The sequence below is a fragment of the Thunnus maccoyii genome, chromosome 2 (assembly GCF_910596095.1).
Source record: "Thunnus maccoyii chromosome 2, fThuMac1.1, whole genome shotgun sequence".
In the NCBI taxonomy this organism is placed as follows: Eukaryota; Metazoa; Chordata; class Actinopteri; order Scombriformes; family Scombridae; genus Thunnus; species Thunnus maccoyii.
This window is the reverse complement of record NC_056534.1, coordinates 6,291,533-6,308,491: the sequence shown is the minus strand read 5'-3', so window position 1 is coordinate 6,308,491 and position 16,959 is coordinate 6,291,533. Positions and strand designations below refer to the sequence as shown.

General features: G+C 40.9%; 1 protein-coding gene across 1 annotated transcript in view; it reads right to left on the bottom strand.

Annotated features, from left to right (window-relative positions):
* Nucleotides 1-16,321, bottom strand: part of cacna1ab (calcium channel, voltage-dependent, P/Q type, alpha 1A subunit, b) — a 100,060-nt gene extending 83,739 nt beyond the window's left edge. Inside the window, exons 1-2 of the mRNA XM_042399849.1 lie at nucleotides 16,221-16,321; nucleotides 15,516-15,655 (exon numbers count right to left, since the gene is read on the bottom strand). Of these exons, the coding sequence (XP_042255783.1) occupies nucleotides 15,516-15,655; nucleotides 16,221-16,313 (233 nt within the window). The 5' untranslated portion in view covers nucleotides 16,314-16,321. The remainder of the gene's footprint in view (nucleotides 1-15,515; nucleotides 15,656-16,220) is intronic.
* Nucleotides 16,322-16,959: the final 638 nt, after the last annotated feature.

Genomic DNA, 16,959 nt, shown 5'->3' with positions numbered 1-16,959 from the left:
GTTGTTAATGTTATAACTACCTGTTTCTTCACATCATCTTATTTGAAAACTTCATCAGTTACTATGAGTAACATTATTATTGTGAAACTATATCTTCACTATAACCTCTCTGACATTCAAATTGTTTATTAGTGTTTTATATTTACACAGCTATAAAACCATTAATCAGGTACCCAGTTCAACATAAGTCTTGTCTGGAGATATGTATTTGTATCTACATCCATATATTTGTATTTATGGTATAAAATACATACACCTGCCATCTGAATAAAAGGACAGGGCTACTTTTTGCCACTGTTCACCTGTAATTTTCTGTTCAAATGCTAATTCTTGTACTGAACTGCCTCCTACAATTTCGCTCTGTCCTTCAGCCACAGTTCACCCTAAACACTATGTTCAAAACTTACCAAATCATCCCTTTAAATGACAGAAATTCAAGATCATATGGGAGATTTGTCCTTATTACATTAAACAATAGAGATAGGGCGTCCCTGATGACATACAGACTGGGGATGGGAAGAGATGCAACTTCCCCACAGAGACACAGAGTGAGAGAAAGAGTGAGCAGATTGAAACTGAGTGATGGTCCTGTGTGTCAAAAGTGTGAGATTCAATCGCTGACAGAGAGAGAAAGAGAGAGGCAGACAGACAGAGAGAGAGAGGGAGAGACTCCAGAGAGAAAGTGTGGAGGGAGAAGGTGTTTGGACAGTGATGACAGTGGCTCTCACTGCTGGGAAACACCTAACAATCAACCTGTAAAACGTGAACACACACACACACACAGACACATACTGTTTAAACTGTGCTAACAGTGTGTTCACTTTTTCTGTGTTGCCACAGAGGAGCTCTCTTTTTTTGCAATGATATACTGTATGGCGAGTGGATAGTGCCAATTTAAGGATGACCAGGAGAAGGAGAAGGAGCGGTCTACCCTTTGTCACTGCCAGACTGTGTGGAGTTTTGAATGAGATTGAAGAGATCAGCGGTGACATTAGTGCGAGTGAATGGTTGGAACGTCTACCGGCAGCAGCTTAATCATAAATTGATATATGTTTAAACTAGGTACATCGATTTAAAACTACGCAATTCACACGTGATCTCCATGTACATCGCCTGGTTACCATCAGACATGGACATCGCCAGCATTTTTAAGATGTATGTTCTCATGTAGACTATGTGGTGCTGTTGTAAGATGGGATGAGTTATGATTCAGGCAATTCTGTATATGTTTTATATGTTATTTCACTTACCAACAACCCAAAAACAGTTTTAATGCAGTAACTATCAAGTTAATCGTTAACGTAAGAGTAAATGACATCAATACAGTTAGTATCATGTGTGTAAAGTTTGCTTAAATGTATTTATTATATTGCTTTTATTTTTTATTTCCCATGAACATGAAAGAGACACTAAACGCATGTAACATGAGGACATTGTCAGTAAGTTACACTGGCGACGGCGCACAGATCCTCTTTTCTCACATAAATGTTACACAACAGTGTCCTTCGGTAGGTAATCGTGGCACTATCCACTCACCATAGTACTGTGCGTTACATAACAATTAAGCGATAACGCACAATACTGTCTGCTAATCAGTGTTGGTATTAATAACTTACTTTGTACCGCATTGCAGTAGATTATTTGTTTTTTCAGTAACAAGTAGAGGTACTTTAAGGGATTACTGATTGAAAATCAATCATTAATGCTACATTACAGTTACTAGCTAATCCCAGTAATGCTCCGTTACTTCAACAGTTTGGGGTCACTTGTTTGCTATCTTACCGTTAGCTTAATGAAGAGTGGCCCCATTTGGCTAAAAGCTAAAGCTACAGGAAGTGGCTGTCTGCTGCTCTTTAACGGGATAATTTTTTTTTTTTTTTTAAAGTCTTTATTCTTGTAAAACCTAAAAATATATGTTTAAAAACACTTCTGATAAAGCATAAATATCACCTTTGTGTTGCTTGTCCAAGTTTATTGGCTCATTTCTGCCCCTTGTGGCAGCTGGGGAGAAAAACACCCAGTTTTCCGCCCTTTGGCCTCAGGGTGCCGTAATGAGCCCATTACGGATTGGCGCACCAAAATGAGGTGAAGAAGACGTCACACTCGAAAACTTAGTAAAACAATACGATTACTTTTTAAAGGAGTAATATTGTGGATGTAATACATCCATGAGTAAAAGGCTATACAGCATTAATGTGTAAATTATTACATTTTTCAAGTAACTTAATGAATGAGGTGGAGATGAATTCAATTGATTCAATTAAATCAATCAGTGATAGCATTACATACTAAATTAAACATACTCTCTTTTTCTAGTGCTAGTTTATTTTTTAATTATATTGCTTGTTAAAGTCACGTTCATTGATTTTGTTATACACTATAACTCCCTCAAATCCCCAAATTTCCTTGCAGTTCACCACTGTTGTTAAGAAGAAAACCCTGTAAACTATGTTTCAAAATATCAACACAGAAAATTTTTGCAACAGAGAAGAACAAAGACTGTGATGATGATGACAATGATGATGATGATGACTGATGGCCCTGTTGATGAAGATCTTGGAGGTCACTCGCCACCCTAACTTTGCCTGGTCTCTCCCCGTTCACATGGTATTGCCATGGCAACCGGCGATTCCTCTCTTCGCCGAGTCTCCACGGTTACCGACCTGCTCTCATTCATAAGCGTTGCCAGGGCAACACAGCTCTGGCTCATTGATGGAATCTCGGCATTGCCGCAGCAACGGGGATGGGAAGTGGGTCTCCTAGCGATTGATTTTCAACCCTTCCACACCCCCGCATCCCCCACCCGCCCACACAACCACCCACCCACCCACCCACAAACACACACACACACACACACACACACACACATACACACACACACTATCCTTACTTACCCCCTCACACCCTGTTCTAACAGCATCTCCTGTGCAACTCCTGTGCATTGTGCACACATGTACACACACATGTGCATAACTTCCCTTGGATGCAGACACACACACACACACACACACACACACACACACACACACACACACACACACTGACCAAACGAGCGCAAGTGCATCCTTTTCCAGCTACAAACACAGATACACTCACATCAAATATATGTGTGTGTGTGTGCTCAATCTGCACACACACAGTACGATTTGATGACAGCGACGAATGCAGCGCAGCCCAGGTAGTATGGATGACCCAATTTCTCTGCTGCTGCTGCTGCTGGTGTGTTGAACACTAAAATTGTTGTGTTTTACAACATGTACACATACACTCACAAACACGTACATCAAATATAAGTGTCTGATTCTATATAGACCTTGTAAAATCATTAGACAGTAATGCCTGTAATGGAGGATATGCAGCAAGGAAAATAGTGAACTATTAGCATTTTTACACATTTTTGTTTTGTGGATTTAAAAATTTTTCTATTCACCTTTAAGGGATGGCAGAGCATGGCTCCTAGTTATATTTCTGAATTGTTAACCCTTCGTATTGACGTCTGATAGTTCAGAGGTCTAGACCGAAGACTGAAGTCGTCCAGCCATAGATACCCACGGCATAGATTTTCATTTATTGTTCAGAGTCAGATTTCACTGGTTGACATCACTACTGCAACATTAAGTCTATCGTATGTCATCAGGCCATATCATACTTAAATTATATTATATTTAATTATAACTGTGTTTCCATTGTTTCATTGAGTGTGTGATACAAGCCATGGCGGGCCTTGTTTCATTACTGAATGTGGGACTATTCTGAGCGGTTGCTGCATTTCATTCACTGTGAGAAAAGGGTGGGATTGCAGTGAGCAGAAGTTTTTGATGTAAACAGCTTTGTTAGATGTGTGTTACTGGAAAGTAAAGGAAAACTGAGCCTTTTTTTATGTTTCAAACAATTCTTGCGGTCCCCGGTTGATAACATACATGTGCCTGTGTGTATTATGTAATAACGTGTTGTGTGTAATCATGCTACCACAGTGAGGCTTCTTTGGCAAAAAATAGTACAAACACATACTCACAACATGCAAGAGAGTGTGACCAACTCCAGCTAGTGACAGGCGCATGAGCTGTGTGTGTGTGTGTGTGTGTGGTTGTGTATGTGTCAGCGTATGAGTGTATGGTTTATGTGTGTATTGTGTGGAAATAGTGTAGGAGTGCCATGTGTCATCACAGTGTGAGCTCCTGTCCCCTTAGTGTCTCCCACTGAGCCCTCACACCCCTCACACACAAACACACACAGACACAGACACACACACACACACACGTGACGGACAATGTTCCAGTGTGACACGGTGCACAGTTAAGGGTTTTTAACATGTTCAAACATAATGTAAGGCATGAACAAACTGCCCCATGCATGTTGGAAAAAAAACACGATCTATAGAAGGTTTCAGTGCAGTTGTTTGATTTGGAACTTGAGTACGTTTGCTGTGTTCACATCTGCCCAAACAAAATCTTACCGAAGGGGAAAATGAACCAGAGTCGCATCCAACTGGACGAAACAACGCAGGTTTGAAATAACAGAGTTGATAATAGAGTTAGGTTGTGCTGATGTAGCCCAATCTAAAGCCACTGGTCTGAAGCCACAATGAATCAACAAAACCAACAGGAAAAACGTCAAACACTATGAAATCAAGACATAGATTGTAAAAAAAACTGAATTTTGTGTTGATTTCATTTGATCAAAGTGAAAGGGACAATGTGGCATCTTTGCTGTAACTCTTTCACAGATTGTCTTATGAGTGAAAAGAGGTCCATGCAAAGTAAAAAACCAGAAAATCTGCCTAACTGGGGGACATTACAGCAAAATTATAATGTTTCTCTGGTATTTGGGCCTTTAAAAAGTAGCTGAGTACAGTAATAATATCCGTCCTGGCCATGACCAGATTAACCTGCTAAGAGACCCCAGGGCAAAACGTAACTGTGTCCCAGCTTCAAATGTGTGTGGAGCTGAATAAATGAACAGTAAACCCTTCCTGGTAAGGCGAGAAAACAAAAATGATTTTGCTCTCAAAACCTTTCACACCAGCTCTGCTCCCCCTATAGATATGGGACATTAAGCAGCACTTTATGACTGTTATGTCACCGCTCACCCCCGACCTCCGCCACCAAGGTGGTACGCACCAATCGCTTTCCCTTATTGGGAGAGTCCATTTGTTAGGCATAGAGGGGAGTTATTGGGGGAAGGGTATGATGGTGAATGAGGGGAGATCATATGTCATTATGTCATCAGGCCCCTACCTCACACTTCATCAAAGACACCATTTTCTTTTGTCTCTGCATCCAAACGTCTCTTTTTATCTTCATCTCTCTTTCCGTCCGCTTGTTGCTGAAGTCTTTCATTGGCAGAGGCGGGATGGAAGCACTCTCGTTCTGACCACACTCTCCATCCTCATCTCCTCCTTCCTCTTCCGTTCCCTCTCTTCATTTTCTCGCTCTCGCATTATTGCTGATCTCAGCAGAGTGCTAACACTCAGCTGATGGACTCTCTACCTCCAACCCCCACCCCAAACTCTGCTTCTTCCCACCATCTCCAGTCCTTTCCCTTCATTCCTTTCTTTCTTTGCCTTCTCTCTCTCTCTCTCTATCTCTCAGTGCTTGTGCCCTCCTCGAGTTTGGCTTCATGTTTGATCAGGTGAGCGGAGAATGAAGAGAAAAGAAGGAGGCCAATATGTCTGATCTTTTGTTCCTTTACTCTCCTCCCTTCTCCTTCAGCTCTGTCATGTCCATCCGCCCTTTAATCACATATATGTTTTATTAACCTTTATTTATCCATGGGAAGGTTTGCTGAGTGGGCATGCTTATCGGCAAACACCCTTTTTTTTTGAACAAAAGCACCTTGATGGCAGGTTTTAAAGTAATAATGCATTAAAACTGTGTCAAGATCAGTGGACAGTCATTTCTTTTTCTGTGAATTAGTTGTTGAGGACATTTGTTCTTTTAAATTTGATGTTGGACAGGAACAGTTTGACGCAAAAAGGGCCTTGCTCAAGAGCATTTTGACGGTGGTAACAGCGTGGAAAGTGTAATCTGTCTCAGCTAGTGTTGAAGATCAAACGAGTAACCTTTGATCTGCTTCTTGCATAAATTAGCTGTCTGTCATTCCTGATTCATCCCCACATCCATCCAGATGTCCCTTAATTATATCTCCACTCTGTTCATACACCGTTTCCTCTCTCCTGCTCACCAACGTCACTCTATCCTGTCTCTATAATCTTCCTCCAGTTTTTCCATTCACCTTTCACTCTTTCTCTCTCTCTGTCTCTCTCTGCTGGGCCAGCTGATTGGCCCACCTGTCCCCCCGTCTCCTGCCAGCATGACTCTCGGACCTCACAAGGGCACAACGTCTGGACCTCTGTATCCTTGTTTGTGTGTGTATCTTTCCTCTCAATGTGTTGGTAGGTGCTTGTGTGCTAGTGACATGTCCTGGTGTGTGCGGTATGTGTGTCTTCCTGTGATACTTCATAAGAGGCTTTACAGCTTGTTTTGGGAAACAAATTCCCTGACAGCTGCTGTTGTGATGTCAACTGTAGGGTTGAAAACTCTAACTTGTAAAAGATGCACTAATCAACATTTTCACGTCAAAAACTGATGTGAAATTTGTAAGGTGAAAGGCATCATTCATACTGAAGAATCTAAAAGAGAATGATTACCCAACTCTGCAGATCTACCAAGCCTTTTGGCCTCATTTAGCTCATTATTTCGGATATACCGCATGCAAATTCCCTTCGTGTCAACCCCAATTTCCAATAAAACCACTGCATGTAGACAAAGTTAGTGACTAGCTGGTGAAGACAGTCAAATATCTCACAACTACAGAGTACAAACACATGTTAGTGGCACATTTCACACAGGATCTGGTTTGGATCTGTGGTTGTGTATCAATATTGTATTTCTGACTTCTAATACATATCAGTTAATCATTACACTCCTAGTGAATAGGCAACTGATTGTTGTTGAATTGAAGCTAGTTATGTGTTTTTCAGTTTCTTGTGGAGTGGCAAAAAATGTAACTTAAGCACACATTCAAAATGAATGGTGCTTACCTGATCGAAAGCTAAAGTCTAAGGTTTTTTTTAAACAGGCCTTGGTTAGTCCAGTTGAATTGGACTCTCTCATTTTCCGTTTTGGTGTCATCTGTTTGGGAAGATCTGAACACAGCAGTCGGACTCAGGTGTGGACAAAACAACTGCACCAAGACCCTTTGAGGGTGCTGGGAACATGATCTGACCTCTATACGACCCTGCTACTAGGCGAACTCTGCAAGTTTGAGCTGAACAGCTCCTGTAGCCAGGTTTGCTTTGCATACTGGGATGCAGATGAGTTAGCAGCTAGCAATATTCCATCAAGGTCTGACCTGGACTAGCACAATGGAGAAGCTTTTGGCCAGAGGACCTTTTTCTGGACCTTCTTTGTGTGTTCTCACAATGAACCACTGAGTGGAATGAACGTTTTCACGTGGGTTTTAGTGATGCATTTTGGTTTGCTTGAATGTTTTTTGTGTGAAAAGAAACTGAAACAAGTTAACCAACTCATTCATTGATTTGGACCACAGAAAACAAACTATAGGTTTGAAAACGCCCTAAATCGATCGAATGTATCAGTGATAAAATGATCACTTCCCAGTCAGGAACAGGAAAGCGTTAAACCATGTGTACTGACTTCTGCTGAGATGACTATGATATATGTTAAAAACACATTTGGCAGTTTACCGTCAGAGAGGTCAGAGGTCAGAAACAGGTAGAGAGCAACAGAGACGGTAGCCGGATGGAGCCAGTAGGGATTAAGTGTCTTGCTAAAGAACACTTCAACAGGACAGATGCTAGACAACACTGTGGGTGTGATGAAGAACCTAACTTTACCCCCCCCCCCACTGTCCTCACATTGTGTGTGTGTGTCGGTGTGTGTTTGTGTCTGTAACTCTATTTTTGTTCACAAGGGTGTGTGGGTGTGCACAAAGCACCACACACTGAAGCAGGCTTTTAACAAAAATGATTTTGTTCAAAGGACATGCCACCCATTTAATGTCACAGTTATTGATTTAAAACAGTTAGCTGATCACTTTCAATAGTTTTTCTCTAACTCAACCTTTTTCTTATGTTTGCATACTGCATTACTGAACTGTGACTGGTGAAACTAACCCAAACTAACCAGTTGTTTAAGGTCGATAATTCACTTTCTGGTGTCCTGATGTAGAAACTAATTCACTCAAAAGGAGGAAACGGCAACCCATTAGCGCTCACCTCCACGTTGTCAATTACTTTAGTACATCAGGACAACGTTTGTGAAGCCTTCTACCCTTCACATGAGTGTGTGTGTTCGTATGCAGCAGCGGCAGGCCTGCAGGGTACAGAGTTGGAGGGTATAGAGGAACGTATAGGAGAGTGATGAGCCTGTAAATGACTGCAGAGCAATAATGATAATTGAAGTGATGGCAAAGGGACAATTTTCAGTCAGGTACTCTTCTCTCTCTCTCCCTCCCTCTCTCTCCCTCTGTGACCTCATTTTTTCCCCCCCTTGCTGGACTTCATTTCCTCTCTCTATGTTCATACATTATTCTCTCAGAGGAGCAACTGTACTTACTGTAACACCTGTGTGTACACTACCAATTCCCAATGTTTGAGTACATTTTCATTTGGTGTTGGAACGTGACCTGATTCACAGCAAAGTTAACTGAGGTTTCACTCAGTCAGAGGCTCAACAACCGTGATTTGTTTTATGTTACACTATTTTTTTCCATCTGAAGGCCTGAGTCGATACAGCTGAATAAATATCTTTATGAAGACCTGTTTTATCTCATCTGCCCTGTTTCTGACGCAAACCTCAGTTGTGAGTTGTCCCCCGTGGTGAGTCAGAGGTTCCTGTTTCCTCATGTTGACTTCTGATGTCATTTAGTATTTCTGCCAGATACACCAGTGACTCAGTATTGCATCTTTTTCCCCCTGTTTTTCTAAGCCCCTCGAGTATTTTCTTTCTCACCTGAAGAGTTTGTCCCTTCTCTCTCTTATTCATTTACATATATAGTTGGATTATGTTTTGACAGTAGGGCTGTTTCTGTCCATCTTGATGCCCTATATAGGCCAGTTGTCCATCGGTGCCCCTGAGTTTATATATTTTCATTGCCAAATAACTATGATATTTTAGTTCCATTCCACTTCATGCAACTTCAACTCTATGTCAAACTATACATAATACAATTTTTTTTTTTATCCCATTGTGACTCTATTTCCCAATCCAGGCAGCCAGGACATGATATATGTTCATGTTCTTTTTGTACAATGCCCCATTGTGTATGAAAATATATAAAATAATGGAAATCAGCTTCATAAATGAATAGAACTGAAAAAATATGAATCCAGGTTTGTGAAGGCTTGTCACTGACCGCATACACAGTCTTGTGTCATTTATGTACTGACTGAGCAGATATTTATTTAAATTCAAACTTAAACTTCAGGATGTCCAGAGCATTTTTTTGATTCAATATGTACTTTTATTTCGTATTCTATTTTGGTTTATGTTTTCCTAGATTATAAAGCTGACTGTGCACACCTGGGCTACATTTAAATTAACGAAGCAATTCATTAAAAAAAGTGTGCTGATTTCGACGGGGTAGACAACATTTAAGCTGACCACAGCTGCCTTCCGAGACAGAGCAAACTACATTTTTACAGACACTTTAGAGAATTAGAGAGGTCTATTTTTGAATACTGTCTATCTGAACCTTCATTAGGAGAGTTGTAGGGGCGTATATGGTGTCCTCTCATTGACTGACTGGCCCAAAGTCTACTGCAAATGATTAGATTACTGTGTGACGTCACAGCACAGCACTGAAAATCAATGGACTGCCATCCCTGAATACTAAATACACTAGTCACTGTGTGTGTGTGTGTGTGAGTCCCCTCTCCTCTTTTTCCCCCCTCTCATTAATTCTTGTCCTCATCAAGTATCTCTCTCTCCAGTGTGCCTGCCAAGAACGAAGTCAGCACACATGTATGCACATGCACACACACATATGCACACTTCACAACACCGTGACAGAAGCTTTCTCAGTCACAACTTGCACAGCACAAGCACACACTCTCCTAGAATCCAAGCGAGAAAAAGTGAGACTGACACTATTAACACTAAAAATCTAACTTAAGTCTCAAGCGCTGCTAGCGGCTCCTAGAGGCTGCAATGTTTATTACACAACATGGGGCTAAACAGCATTGGCCATTATACCAATAATAAAAAATGTTAACTTTGTCTTGAGGGTGGCGCTAGAAGAAAAGTCATAGAATCATTATAATCATAATATAATTCCACGACTTCCCTAGTTTGGGTCCAACTGAGGACTTGTGTTTCACCTTCATCTCCTCCCCCTTTCTTGTTATCTCTCTACTGTCTCTAATAACGGCTTTGAATGCCCCAAAATACCTTTAAACCTCAATGTTTCAATGTTTTCATGAAATCCCATGAAAATCCAGCCATTTTTAAAAAAATATAGTACCTCAAAGAGAAATTGTTGTCATGTGGTCATGGTTGTGTCAATACAGCTAGGCATGCAGCAGCAGAGTCAGCTTTTCTGCTAATTTGTCCAAGTGGAAAACTGTGGTACTACAACAGAAAAGGTTTAGAAAATCCCCTGCTGCACAGAAAGCATTTTCCACATTCAATAGACCTACATTATAAAGGGGACACAAAACTGTTGTTATATATTTTTTAATTCTCAGAGTTTAGAAGAGCTACTTTACGTCTACATATGTAATCTCAATGTGAAGTCTATAGTTGGAGATGGCAGATCGAGACACTGATGCAGTAATGCGTTACTGCCCAACACTGGTGAGGACCTTCGTTAACATAACTCATTCCCCTGCTCCTAAAGCAAATATTTACCACCACATCTGCATGCTGAGTCGAAATCTTCACCTTCACCTTAACCTGAATCCTCTTTTTATAACCTTTCCATTCATTCATTCAACTTATACAAGGATGGTCCAGTGAGAATAGTTTACTCTCTTTTACATTGGTGCTCTGTGTACACAAGACACTGAAAGCATACATATTACTAAAAAAGCAAAAAAACATTCAAAGACTAAAACTTAAGAAAACTGCAACTGAAACAATAAATTAAAACATTTGAATACAATCATCAGGGAAATAAGCCAAGTTCTCCTTGCAAGAAGCTCAGTTTTAAATTTGGGTACATTCAGAACAAGCCAATCAGAGAGTTTTCATATACTGCAGAAGATCAGATGCAACCCTAAAGCCAAGTCTTAACCCTCAAAAAGTCCTTCTGAAGAACTGAGGAACGGCCAAAATGTCTTAACTTCCCAACAGATCTTCACTCTCAAGGTCTTAAATTGATCCTCACATCGATAGGAATACACGAACAAACACACACACACACACACCAAGAAAACATAGTAAATATATGCTAGCTTCTTGCTGCACGCATCCATACCAAGACCTTGCATTCAATTAAAAATGTTCTATATTAATATACATGAAGACTTGAATTATGACTATAGTTGGCAATATAGGCCAAGCATGGTAATTGCGTGTACACTTCCACTGTGTGTGAATACAGAAATACATTATGTGAGTATGTGTATGCACCATAAGATAACAGCAGAGTGTATTATATATGTAGGCTGTACTGAGTGATTGATCATAGGGAGCAGGGAAAAGCAGGTTACTGCAGCGCTCACACACACGCACACACACACACACACACACACACTCATTCCCTCTCTGAGCGTGCTCCTCTCGGCGTTTGCTCTTTCTCATTTCCCCTCTCTCTCCCCTCCCCCCCCTTCTTCCGTCTCCATCTTTGCCTTCCCTCCTCCTCCCATCCTTCCTCCAAACCTCTCTCTCTCTCTCTCTCATTCTCCATACATCCCTCTCACCACCCCCGTACCCCACCACCCATCACTCTTCCCTCCTTCCTGTGGTCTTCCTCCTCTACCTCTATCTCCTCCGTGCTCTTCGAGCCTCTCATGCCTTCTTTAACGGCCAAACCCATCTTGTATTCTCTCTCTCTCTCTCTCTTTCTCTGTCCTGTTATCCAGAGCCCAGGGGAACGGAGAGACATCGTCACGTGTCCTCTACTTCTTCCACCTCCTCCTCCTTTTTCCACCCTCTGTTATCTAGCTGCAGTAGTACAGCTCTACTCTACTGCTGCTTTGGCAAGGGGAGGCTTCATCTCTCTGTCTATTTATTGTATCTGTGTATCCATACCACGCTATCTATCTATTGATCCATCTACAGATCTGTGACAAATTAAAGGAGAAGCCCACATAAAGTGTGTTATGGCAGGGGTTCATATGAGGAGTCGTTTTATCACGATGGAAGGGGGAAAGTTACAGAAATTTGTCGGACACAATCCTCTCAAATCCGATGTCAGAAAGATGTTGAGGGATGTGGTTTCAAGCCTGATGCTTTTAATAAGGTGTTGTAGCATCATGAACAGCTTCAATTCCTTCACATAGAATCTACAAGTTTCTGTAACTCTACTGGAAGGATGAAGACCTTTTGGAGTTAAGATGATGGTGGTGGAGAGCGCAATCTATCACTTTGTTCCTGTAGATGTCTATCTATCTATCTGCACACCTACCTACCAAAGAAACTATCTAGGTACCTGCACACACATAAAATGTCTGCTCATATTCATGATAACATTTAATCAGATCAAGTTTCCCCCAAATCAAAAATTCCAAAAGGATATTTATTTAGAATATGTTATGCATCATCAGTCTATGCTGCTGATACTTGTATGTGTGCTTTCCTGAAAGTCGCTTCTCAGGGAGTGGGTTTTTGGGGCCAGATACCTCTTGCTGTGTGTGTGACTTGACATTATGTAGCTTCATAGTTTGTGGCTATGAAGGTGAGGTTAGTGGCCACAGAGCAGGGAAAGTGAGAAAACAGATAAGAGCTAGCTACATACTAAAAAATTAAGAAAAAAGTTACAATAGCTACCAATACCAATAACTCTACGCAGCTCTTTCTATAGTCTGTACTTCTTATGACTCTCTCTATTATTTCTCCCCAACCTCACTATTAGCTATTTATTAATATCCATTATTAGTAAGGTATTCTTTATAATAATACCTTTCACCTTATTTCCACCTTTGGATGCAAGAAAGCTGAAAACTGCAGGTGCCCCTCCTGGGGACCCCAGGTCATGGGGTGAGCGGTGGGTCCCCAAGAGTGAGGCGCGTCACTACCTTCAGTGGTCTTTTTTCCCTCAAAGAACAAGATTTCACTACATTCAGAGAGTTTGACAAACAACGATTAACTCAAAGTCTCCTTATTATGTTTCTGTGGGAGCTTTCAGCCTCATGTGAAAGCTGAAAGCTCAGGAACAAATCGAGTGAGACAAGAAATTGTCAAATGACTATTTCTGAGGTAAGGAATGACCGTTCAAGCTCAGCCTCTCTTCTAGGGACCAAGGAGGTCTGCATTTGGACTTGTTGGCTAGACAGTCTCTGTTCTAGCCAACAAGTTTCTCACAAGTTGCTGCATTCTGAGCATCTCACGGGCATTTCCTGTCGCACAACAAAGTAAAGGTGATGAAGACATCGCTACATGTTAACACACCTGTAGCGAGGACTGGCTACATTTCCCTCTTGCTTGCTTCTACGACATCTTGCGATCATGAATGACAAGATGAAGGAGCTAAAGGAGTTCGAGAATGGGGCTGAAAACACATCAGCGGTGATAAATATGTGTCATATCTGCTGTTGTAATCTGGTATTGGTAGTGTAGTGATTTCACATATCATCCTAATAAAGTATATTTTAATTAAATGGAGAGAGAAAGAGAGGAAGAGAGAGGGAAGGAGGAAACTCGGCTACCACCTTCTCAGCTATTGCCATAACAACAAACCCGCTCCCCCATCTCTCGGAGAAGTGACATTTCACTTTGCCCTGGTTGCTGCTCCCTGCAGTGCTGCTCTGATCCAGCCTCTGAGTGTGTGTCTGTGTGTGTATGTGTGTATATGTTTGTGTCCTCATTAAAGGAGGATAGCGACTGAGGGGGAGTGGCCCCTGATCACACACGCACACCTTGTCAAACCAGACCTCTGCTGTGTCTGTGTGAGTGTGTTTTAGAGAAAGAGAAAAGAGAGGAAGTCCTGCTACGATACGATGCACACACACACACACACACACACACACACACACACACACACACAGATTCAGAGTAAGATTAAATGTAGAAATTGAGATCTGTTATCTTTACACTTTGGTGTGTGTGTGTGTGTGTGTGTGTGTGTGTGTGTGTGTGTGTGTGTGTGTGTTGTAAATATACAGTATGTCTGTTTGTTTTCCAGGCTTTCTCCCTTGACAAACACTCTATCTCGTTACCATCTCCACCCATCCCCCTCTCTCCTCCTTTCTCGCTCAGGCAGCCATATTTAGATCACACAACAAAAAAAAAAAACACACACACTCACACACACACTCACGCCACCTGTCTACACACACCAGACTCAAAATTAAGTAATAAGCGAGTAGATAATACTCATTATTTCCTGTCTATGCAGATTTTTTTTTATTTCTTACAAAAAATGCCAGATTTTTGTTTTCCCAGATTGTATGTTCCCACACATTCTATTTCAGATGACTCTGTCTAGTAGAGTTTCCAGAAAACAGGCCACTGTGCACTGAAAATGCTATTTTTTTTATCTGAACTTGTTTAATAAAGGAAATAGATCCCAAATATTTTTTATAAGAAGAGAAAAAAACAAAAACCCTATCAATAGGTGAATTAGAGAATACAAGTATACAGTAGATTACGATGGATATTTAATATTTCTTTGTAATATAAATAAAGACAGATCAGTCAATCCCTTAAAAAACGTGAAAATACACCCAAAGCACACACACACACACACACACACACACACTCACTCATACACACAAGCATTAAATAGAGTGAACAGTCGTCCTGGAGGTTCGTCCAGTGATGGAGCATGAGAGGTTTTTGCTTCCTCATATCAGCAGTGATGCTTTCACTCAGTGGACACATAAATGTGTGCTTTTGGCAGAAACCTGATTTCAAAAATGTCTGAAAATAGACATATAGTTTCCTCCATCAGGGTAAAAAATGAAGAGAAACCTGGCAAACCTATAAACCCTTAACTAGGTTTGTTGAACTTTTTTTTGTGTGTTTGCATGATGAAGATCCAGAAAGAGGGAGGTAACTCTGCAGAGTAACAGTTGTGTAGAGTTGTGTGATGGATTATTTTAATTATTCAATCTGGAGAAAAGGTAAAACAAACTCCCAGAACCTGATTGCCCCAAGTAACCCAGGGTTAAAGGGAAACAGGTAGCCATGTAAACACATCCTACACCTTTTACTATGAAGTGCAGGGTACACATTAGGTACCATGTGGACAATAACAAAAAAAAAACACAAATAAAAGAGTCAAGAAAAGAAAAATAACAATTAATTAATAGAAACATTTAAGAAAAGTATTACACAAAAAAAAGAAGCTAAAATAAGTTGTAAGGTTGTAAGAGATGTTACTGGACTCACCCGGTGAGCACGACCACAAAGTCCATGACGTTCCAGCCGTTCCTCAGGTAGGAGCCCTTATGTAACGCAAAACCCAGAGCCAGGATCTTTATCCCCGACTCAAAACAGAAGATGGCTATGAAGTAGGGCTCCGTCTCCTCCTGCAGGGGAGGGAGGAAACAGGAGAGGAGAGACAGGAGGATGGAAAGGAAACAGGAGAGAAGGATGAGAAGGAAGAAGAATGAGAAGAAGAAGAGAAAAAGAAAGTAGGTGAGGAATAGAGGGTCAGTGTGGGGAAGATTGTCAGTCATTTTGTGCTCATGTGGACGTTATTTTAATGAGATAAGTGTACACAGTTCTCACAATTACTTATTTGGATAAAAAAGCATCTTCACTAAAATGTCTTAATCCTAATCAGTCCTAATCAAATATACCAAAACTATTTTATGATAATTTATAATATTGTGATAAAAAATAGAGCCGTCACTTTAGATAGAATATAACGTGTGTAGGTGATATCATATGAATCACAGTGAGAATATAGTTCTGCTTGTGAGTGTTCTTTGTTTGTATAAAATGTGTTTCTTTCTGTGTTTGTATATTTCTATCTGTAAACACTCAGCTTATGCACTGCATATTTGTGCATATAGTGCATTTGTGTGTGCGTGGGTGTGTGGGTGTGTGTGTGTGTGTGTGTGTGTGTGTGTGTGTGTGTGTGTGTGCTACCAGTCGTTCCGACAGAGGTGTCTTGTCTCCATCGGGAAGGTGCTGTTCCAGAGCCAGGACGATGCAGTTTGCAATGATGGTGGTGAGGATCATCCATTCAAACGGAGTACAGCTGGAGTTAAGGCCAACATCATCACCAACAGGCAGCAAACACACACACACACACACACACACCTCATTTACAGCACGTGTACATTACAATCATTCACACTGGACAGAGCGATCCACTGCTGGTCAAAATTTCTCAACATATTTAACAATATTCCTGCGTTATGTAATTCTGGTGGACCGGTGCCAGAACTTTTGTGACCTCTTTCCTTCTCTCTCCGTGTGACACTGTCCAATAAATCTGCTGAAGGAGGAAAGTTTCTCTGTGCTCCCTTTAAATCTGAGTTGAAGGCGTGTACCTACGAGTGTGATTTGTGACATGACAACTAATTTGCAGCCAATCATGCAACTTATACAAGTGTGATGTGGAACTTTTTTTATGGACAAACCATATCAGGCACAAATTATTATTCAAAATTATTTTATATGTCTTAAAACATGTCTTGAGGGGATCTTTCAGCAACATACCACATAACTGTCTCTCTGTAGTCTCTCTGTACAACTCTCTACAACTGTGACAATACAATAAAGGCAAAAAATGACCCATGCCCCTTGATATAGAAGTTATGACAAAATCACATTCAGTAAGTTGTTTGGTATTTTCTTGGTCCTCAAAAGTCCATTTGGAATT